Source organism: Amblyomma maculatum, chromosome 5, assembly GCF_055883805.1.
Source record: "Amblyomma maculatum isolate TAMU_Amacu chromosome 5, ASM5588380v1, whole genome shotgun sequence".
NCBI lineage: Eukaryota > Metazoa > Arthropoda > Arachnida > Ixodida > Ixodidae > Amblyomma > Amblyomma maculatum.
Window position 1 is genome coordinate 28,077,437 of NC_139348.1, and position 8,060 is coordinate 28,085,496.

The following is an 8,060-nucleotide window of genomic DNA, read 5'->3' on the forward strand; positions in this document are numbered from 1 at the left end:
GACGTTTCACCAGTACACGTCCAAAGTGATGACTCTGACATGTATGAACCAAATGATTCTACGTGGACGTCAGACGACACATTGGAAGATGAGTAAGTACAATGGACCGCATGAACATACATAACCAAGTTGTGCTTTGAAATTTCTGGCTGAAAATACAACCTGCTGTTTCACTTTTGAAAGGTGTAAAACAACTGATCGACACAAGCACATGCATTCACACTATAAGAGAAGAAGCTAGTGTCACTAAGCTTACATAATAATGATAGTTACGTAGACTCCTATAAGATCTTTGTGGGAAAGCCGTCATTGTTAACAGTACAAATCATATATTACCCAGTAGCATAAAGGAACACTTGAACACAGTACTCCTCTATAAAGCTACAGAATTTACAAAAACCATCTTATTTTACAGGGACAGCGAAAGCAATGGAGATGCTGAAAACAGCAGCTACTATATAGTCGCCCATGCTTGTCTCATGATGTTGCTGAAAGTCTGCCTGACCTGCTTCCACCGTACCTGCAATGTAACACTGTTCTACCTGGGTACTTGCATTAGTGCAAAGACAGAATGCCCCTACGGACACACACACTCTTGGTCCAGTCAGCCACTTGTTGCAAGTAAGCCAAAAGGAAACATTGACCTTGCCACTGCATTACTTTTTTCTGGCTCAAGTCCTGCAAAATTCCTCAGGATGATGCAGCTAATGAAAGTCAAATCAATCAGTGAACAGACATTCTTTAATTACCAGAAGGCATACCTCTTCCCTGCAGTCAACATGGTAAGTGTGCAACCTGTCCTTTTTCACAATAAGCAACCCCAGTTTACAATGCACAACACAAAGAAAACTCACAAGCCATAAATCCTACAGTGAGCCTGCTTTCAGATATTATCAAATGATTGCGGAACGCATGGCTACTTTTGGACATGAATATTATTCCAACCAATTTCAAAGTTGCACGCTGCCAACTGCTTAACTTTATCCCATTCAGTGGAATTTCAAGTTAGCGCAAAGACTAATTCCCTACATCTTTATTATATTATAGTGCACTCTCCGTATTAGGCCATCAGACATAATGTGTACTACTCTAGATTCACCCATAAGATAATATTTTAATGCAAAAGCTTCTTCGCTGGTAGCCACTGCGGTGTGCCATATTTATAAGAAATAAAGCTGCAAAGGCCATGGCCAAAGTTTTCAAAGGCCGAAGGAGTGAAACTGCTGTCGATAAATGTAACTGGCTGTGAGGGTAAGCTGTATGAAGTGAACGTGCAGACTGCAGGCTCTTCTCTAGATTAGAGCACTGCAGGTGCGCGGGCCAGCCTGAAAGCCTCGGCCCAAAAACTGTTGTTTTGCAGGGCCCGGGCCAGACTCGGCCTTGACATTGCGGGCCTGGCCTGTGCCTAGGCTTGGCCGAATAGCCAATATCTAATATGCATTCAAAATGCCTGTAATCGACATCTTTTAAAGGCACATTGTGCATGGTAACTTTAAATAAAATGTCTCCCAAAAAATTTCTTGACCAACTCTTCGGTTCCACGGGTACTATAACTATGCCCTTCTCTGCTGAGAGGAACATTTTGTAAGTTTTTTCACACATCTTGATTTATTGTTATCTACTGATTAGTTGATTTCTCGTGAAACGGATCAACTCAACCCAGTGCAGCAAGCCAAGCGCAATTTAGGCACTTGATTACTATTTCGAATTGAAATGCCATGTTTTACTCCCATGAAGTGGAGGAAACACACAATGAGTCCAACTGAAGCCAATTTCTGCATTCTTCATAGGTCTGGGATGAGCATCAGGAAAAATTGCTGGCATCTCTAGAAGACAGTGAAGTGGAGCTGTGTGGTGATGGACGCTGCGATTCGCCCGGCTACAGTGCGAAATTCCTCACATATTCATTTTTGTGCCCCAGCTTAGGAAAAATATTACATACTGAACAAGTGCAAGTTGGAGAGGCAAGTACACAAACACATTGCTTTAAACAGTGAACAGAAGTCATGACATTGCTAATAAGCTCTGCACTTTTTAAAATTCTTGGCAATTTAGTGTAATGTTTTTATTATTTCTTCTTTTTTGTTGGCAGTAGTGTAGTGATGACAGTTGATTTTCTCCGGTTTTCAGACAGATGCAGTGAAAGCGAGTGCCCATATGGAAAAAGAAGGCCTTATCAGAGGCCTTGCATTTTTTTCGGCCATTGGAATTCAAATTCAGTCATTGATAACTGACAGACACCCGGGAATTAAAAAGCACATGCAGCAGCACCCGTCCATTACTCACTACTTTGATGTTTGGCACGTAGCAAAAGGTAGGGATACATTTTCACCTTATTCAAATTAATATGTTGAGTGGAGCAGTCTAAGTTTTGCAAAGCTAACCAACTAATCTCAGTTGGTAAAGGATGACTAGTGCCTTGTAATTGTTAGCAGGAACAGCAAGTGCTGCTACACATACAGGAAATATCTTGAATCAAGGCTTACTGACATCTCTAGATATATACTTAGGCATTCCAACAGCTTTTTGGAAATTGTTTTTTCCAGGCATCACTAAAAAACTGATGACTGCTTCCAAAAAATCTGGTTGCACATATTTAGAGAAATGGAGGCAACCAATTGTCAACCATTTATACTGGTGTGCCTGTGCTTGTGGTGGTGATGGCAAGCTACTGCAGGCAGCATGGCAGAGCATGCTGAATCACATTAGGAACATCCATGAAGGGCACAAACAGCCCTATCCGAGGTGCCTACATGGGCCTCTGACCAGCTCTGCATGGCTTTCTGCTGGTAAGTACAACTGTATGGCCTCTTAGTACCAAACCTATTCTGCGAGCAGACATCTACTGCGTATAATCGAAACCGTTCAAAGAAAATGTCACTGCTAGCTCTCATCGCTCTGCTGGGCATGAATGTTGAATGTTCACTTTTGTTCAGTTTCCTAACAAAAGAAAATCATGTGCAACATTTCTTCCAGAATCCCCTGCATACAAGCAAGTGGAGGCTGTGGTAAATTCACCACTGCTTCTGAAAGACGTTCAAAAGCTTTCACCACGAGCCCAGACGTACGGCCTGGAGTCCTTCCATAATGTGTTGAATGGATTCGCCCCCAAATCTACAGCATTCACATATGAAGGCATGAAGGCTCGGTAAGACTACATATTGTCATTCATATATTATTCATGACGAACCGTTTCTTGCTACCACACTCTGCAGAGCTGAAGAAGCTCGCCAGCTGGCCAGAGTTTGAATTTTATCTTCACAAGAACGTTCTAAGAACCGATATGACATCCAACACCAATAAGTTTCTTATGTTCCTGGTGACTACGTGTGGTTGTGGACACCTCTCCGTAAATGTGGTCTTTGTCAAAAACTGCTGTCACACTACACCGGACAGTTTGTTATGTTAGAGCTCATCAGTGATCTGAATTATGTTATAGCATGCATAACTGCGAATGGTCGACGGTCACGGCAGTCTCAGGTGGTGCATGTAGCCCGCCTCAAACGATTTCATTCCAGAGGTTCTATGTAACTCGCCCAACGGGCTCCGTCTGCAAGGAGGAACATATCACGAGCCTTAGCAGAACGTCGACGGAAGAAGAATAAGAATGGTCGGGTAGAGCGGGGAAGAAAAAGAAGAGCAAGGGCAGAGGGGTGTTTGTACCCTTCGCCGCAATTCTGTTTGGACTGATCCCTGCAAATAAACCCCCCCCCCGTGCGTACAAAGCACGTAACAGTACGAACATATGCAGAAAATTATCAGTCGTTTTTTAGCTGTGCAATAACTGAAGCAAAATAGATTTGTTGCATCACTGTGATAGTGTGCGATGCTTCTCAATTCATGTTTCTTTACTTTTCTAGTACCCTTCTGGCAGCTCTCCATTTCAACGAAAATGGTGACAGAGACCAGGCCATAACAGCTGTTGGAGCACCGAAGTGGCACATAAAAAGTTCGAAGGCCAGATACGGTGCCACATTTGTCACCCCACAAAAAACGGCAACAACATTTGGCAAGTTTATTGTGATTTGCATGATCTATTTTGGAGTGGTTTGTATGGTAGGTATTAAAATCATAGGAAGCAAGGCTCGCAGGTTCAAATATTTTAATATACAGAAAACATAGCTTCTCAGTACATGTTGCAAAAAATACACAATACAGTAAACGCTCGTTAATTCGAACTGCACGGGACCCGGGGATAAAGTTCGAATGTTCGAATTATCTGATGTCTTAATTATCAAATGGCCTTGAAAAACTGACAAAAACCATTTGAATTATGGTAAGTGTACCATATTTAGTCGCGTAATAACGCACTCGCATAATGAATCCACCCACCCCCCGATTTTCGCCGAATAACTGAAAAAAAAAGGGCATCGGTAGTTGGCGCGTCCCTTCGTTTTGGTTGTGTTCCACAATGCAACGCATTTCTTAGCAGTGCGCCAAGATGCTGCGCAGCGATACATCATCATGGTGTGTTTACCTTTTGACATTAGATCTAAAATAGAGAGGGGGGGGGGAGCGACTTGGCGGGCAGAGTGCCAGCGCTTGACCGGCTGTGCAAGCCTCGTTTCCAGTATGTTCGTTTTACATGCTATGGGTGATTGAGGCGGGCGGCATCCACTGCCACTAAAATCATTGAAACACGCGACAGCAGCAAGCGCCTTTTGATAGATGACTTTCGCAAAAAAAAAAGAAAGGAACTTACAAAGGTCCAACGCTGCTGAACCAAATATTGAGCGAGAGCATTAGCTGCGGGTGAGTTAGTGTTCTTCTCTTTTCCTTCTTCTTCAGCCCACATTTAAAGCCCCGCTTTAACCAAGCCGTATGAATGTGCCTTAGTGGCCTATAGGGGTAACGTGAATGCCAGGGTTCTAGGAGGCCGATCCTGACATAACCGTCCCATGTGAAACGAGAGACCGAAGTTGGCAGCTCCTGCCAAAAAACACATTAAACGTGACAAAAAACAATCAATAAATAACAATATGACAAGCTTAACAGACAAGACGAACACAAATACGAGCTAATAACAGTCAATTCAGTTCAGTCGTTTCCGACTCTTCATGACCCTATGGACCATATCACGCCACGCTTTCCAGTCTTCCACTATCTTCCTAATATCACATAACTTCTAAAAGATTAACATCTGTCAATTGCAGGGTATGCACAGGATCTGCACACAAAGGTCATGGAGCTGTGTTGCCTGCATCCTAGCTTCAAAGAAGCATTGGAACACACTGAACCAAGAGTGGGACCTGCATACTCAAAAAGTGTGCAGGACAGACCAACTAAGGCAGATTTGGTAGAAGCCCATAAAAGGCGTTTTGCTAAAACATAAAGTGGCTGCTGTGCTACAAGCAGCTGTGGGAAAAGGGTCAGACATGGACCACAACATCTCAAAGCCATCATCGCTTTCAACTTGACTGTGATCACTGGAGGAAAAAGGCCTCTATTGTTGACCTTAGAATGAAGGCATTTTGAATAATGACTATGCACAATGGCACCTCAAGTAATCGGGCTGAAGTATGAAACGATCTGCACTCAAAGATACGCTCCTTTCAGAACTAACACAAAGTGGCACCAAAAAGGTAATTATTGGTACGTTTGTCAACTGATCGAATTGCATAGCGCACCGACATCACGGTGGCTTGGCCATTGCAAACAGTAGCATTTACACAACTCTCGAGGTCTCTTTAGGCAACTGTCATGAGCAGGTCTGTGTGCTGCTGTGTCGTGGTATGAGGACTTGTGTGGTGCGTGTGCTTTTCTCAGCTCTCTCTATATCTCTTGTGCGAGTGCGCCTCTCAGTGCTCTTTATAAGATCCCTTGTATAAATGCAATAAATCGTTTTTGTTCTATCTTCTGTTCTTTTGTTCTTCCTCCAAACAAGGAGTGTTCATTCCACACAGAATCAAGGCCTTGGCCTAGTACCTCAAACGCCCCATCAACAGGAATCATAACAATAACAAGGTCGTAACTTTAATAAGGAACTGATTCAGTTGCATTTCAAGCTACAGCAACGACAATGCATAAATTTGTTAAAATGCACCTGCAAATGTCACCTCTGCCAACTCGAGGATGAGATAACAAGCCATGTAAAATTTTCTGCCCTTACCTTTGGCAGTAGAGTATCTAAACCACACTACAGGAAACTGAATTTGACTTTACTTGCCTCTTAATATTCTGCATACTGGAATCCCGTTGGTGCATCTGTTGGAAATGATGCCCTTATCTTGGCCACCACACAAGCTGGCAAGACGAGACGATTTCTTTTCCCCAGGCGACGCCAAAGCCAACGGACAAACTGGCGGTACGCTGTGTAGCGGTACCTTCTGGGAAACAACAAAACATGAGCACCAATTGAAGTGTTATAGCATTTGACATAAACAACTTCCCCGTAATCTGGCGCAGCGTAAAACCTTCGGGGCATGGCTATAGGCAGCATCAAACACAGAACCTCACTTGTGGATATCGTCGTTCATGTCTGCCCCCTGTGCACGCAGCTCGAAGTACGCAACGCGGAGTACGGTAGTGTTCAGACACAGAAGACTGAACTCCGGGTGCTCCGTGATGCAGCCTTCGGGATGAGCCGTGACGACACGGTCCATCTCGCGGCAGCACAGACACTCGAGCTCCTTGAAATTGTCGAGGACCTGACAATGTCCGCAACTGCACCTAAAAACAACAGCCGAGGTATAGTTCATGCAGAAAACAACCCCCAAGGGTTATTAACGCAGGCTTTCCGCATTAAAAAAAAGACAAAACGTGTTGGGTAAGCTCACGAACAATTATGCTAACCACTCGTACTGTACTATCATACGAACTACATAAAGGAGATCCACCAAGCTGGTAAATGCGTACGGGGTTTATTATCATGAGTAGAAACTGTGTATAAAGACGTTACTTCCGCGCACATTTCGATCGCACCAAATAGGGGCCTTGAAAAACACTTTCGGCTTGCTAACGTTGCACTGCGTTCCATGTTGGCTGACACGCAGCTCAGTATGCCCGCTTAGCCAATACACCGATACGCCCGGCTGCACAATCAATGCTACTAGGAATACTGTAGAAGAATTCCAAAATATCTCTACGTACCAGTCCGTACTCATCAGTCGTGACGGAGCTTCGGCGATTATAGCTGCCGCACTGGCACCTTCGCTTGCAGTCGATGCTGGCGCCTCGTCCATCTCGTCTGTTGCTGTATGCTCTTGCTCTTCTTGATATCCCGCTAGCCCAGCCGCCTGAGCCCTCAAAAGCATCGCACGCTCTATAGGGCTGAGGTCGCTGAAGTGCAGGCCAGCGGTGGCAGCCAAAACTTCGTTATTGGGTTCGGGATCCGTGGCTGGTGGCTGCTGTTAGCAAGGAGGAAGAAAAAAACTAGGAGGGAGCGCGTGCAACCTCCGCAAGCCAACCTCCTCTGACGCCGCTCCCTTCTCTCTCTTGCGCGCAAGGATTCTTGGGAATTTAGCCAACATAGTTGCCAGACTCAAATGCACCAAAGTACATGGTATTGTTTAGTGACTTCGGATGTCCCCGCGGAAAGCTTATCGGAGTGGTCTGCCGAAAGTTGTGCGTCTCGTCGTAAAACATAAGTTACTTTGTTTACAATTGTTGCATTGTACTCCGTGTTTATAGGCACACTAGTGGTAACTACACCTGGCCTTTTCATATTTGGTATCGTCAGGGAGACTACGAATTCGGCATAACATTGCATGCCCGGGGAACTGGCTTCAGCGTAACAATGTGTATTTGAGGTCTGCATTTCCTAAATGAATCAAACGATTTTCGTCTCGAACAATCCATGCACATGCCCGGACAAACAAACGTTTCGTTTCTCCAGGAGTGCGCATAACAGATAGGATACTCACCGTTGGAGCGACAGCCCCGAGGTATATCCGTGTAGTTCTTGGATCCCGGCCGCCACGCAGCATTTCATATGGCAGTACTTTTCGGTGGGCTAGCTTGCGGGACTCAGCGCACAAAGACAGAGGACAAGAACACAACGGACGACAGGACGAAGCCCCTCGTTCTTTTTGTTCTCGCGTGCTTCGTCTTTGTGCGCCGAG

General features: G+C 44.7%; 2 protein-coding genes across 2 annotated transcripts; one reads left to right on the top strand and one right to left on the bottom strand.

Annotated features, from left to right (window-relative positions):
- Positions 1-695: 695 nt before the first annotated feature.
- Positions 696-3,152, top strand: LOC146187903 (uncharacterized). The gene is made up of 4 exons (XM_084603057.1): positions 696-782; positions 2,131-2,314; positions 2,547-2,789; positions 2,977-3,152. Exons 1-4 carry the CDS (start codon positions 696-698, stop codon positions 3,150-3,152), a joined length of 690 nt encoding a protein of 229 aa, XP_084459183.1.
- Positions 3,153-5,938: 2,786 nt separating this feature from the next.
- Positions 5,939-7,500, bottom strand: LOC146187904 (uncharacterized). The gene is made up of 4 exons (XM_084604948.1): positions 7,468-7,500; positions 7,090-7,346; positions 6,457-6,669; positions 5,939-6,326 (listed from the first exon to the last, which is right to left on the bottom strand). The coding sequence occupies exons 1-4, from the start codon at positions 7,498-7,500 to the stop codon at positions 6,170-6,172; spliced, it is 660 nt and encodes a 219-aa protein (XP_084461074.1). The 3' UTR covers positions 5,939-6,169.
- Positions 7,501-8,060: the final 560 nt, after the last annotated feature.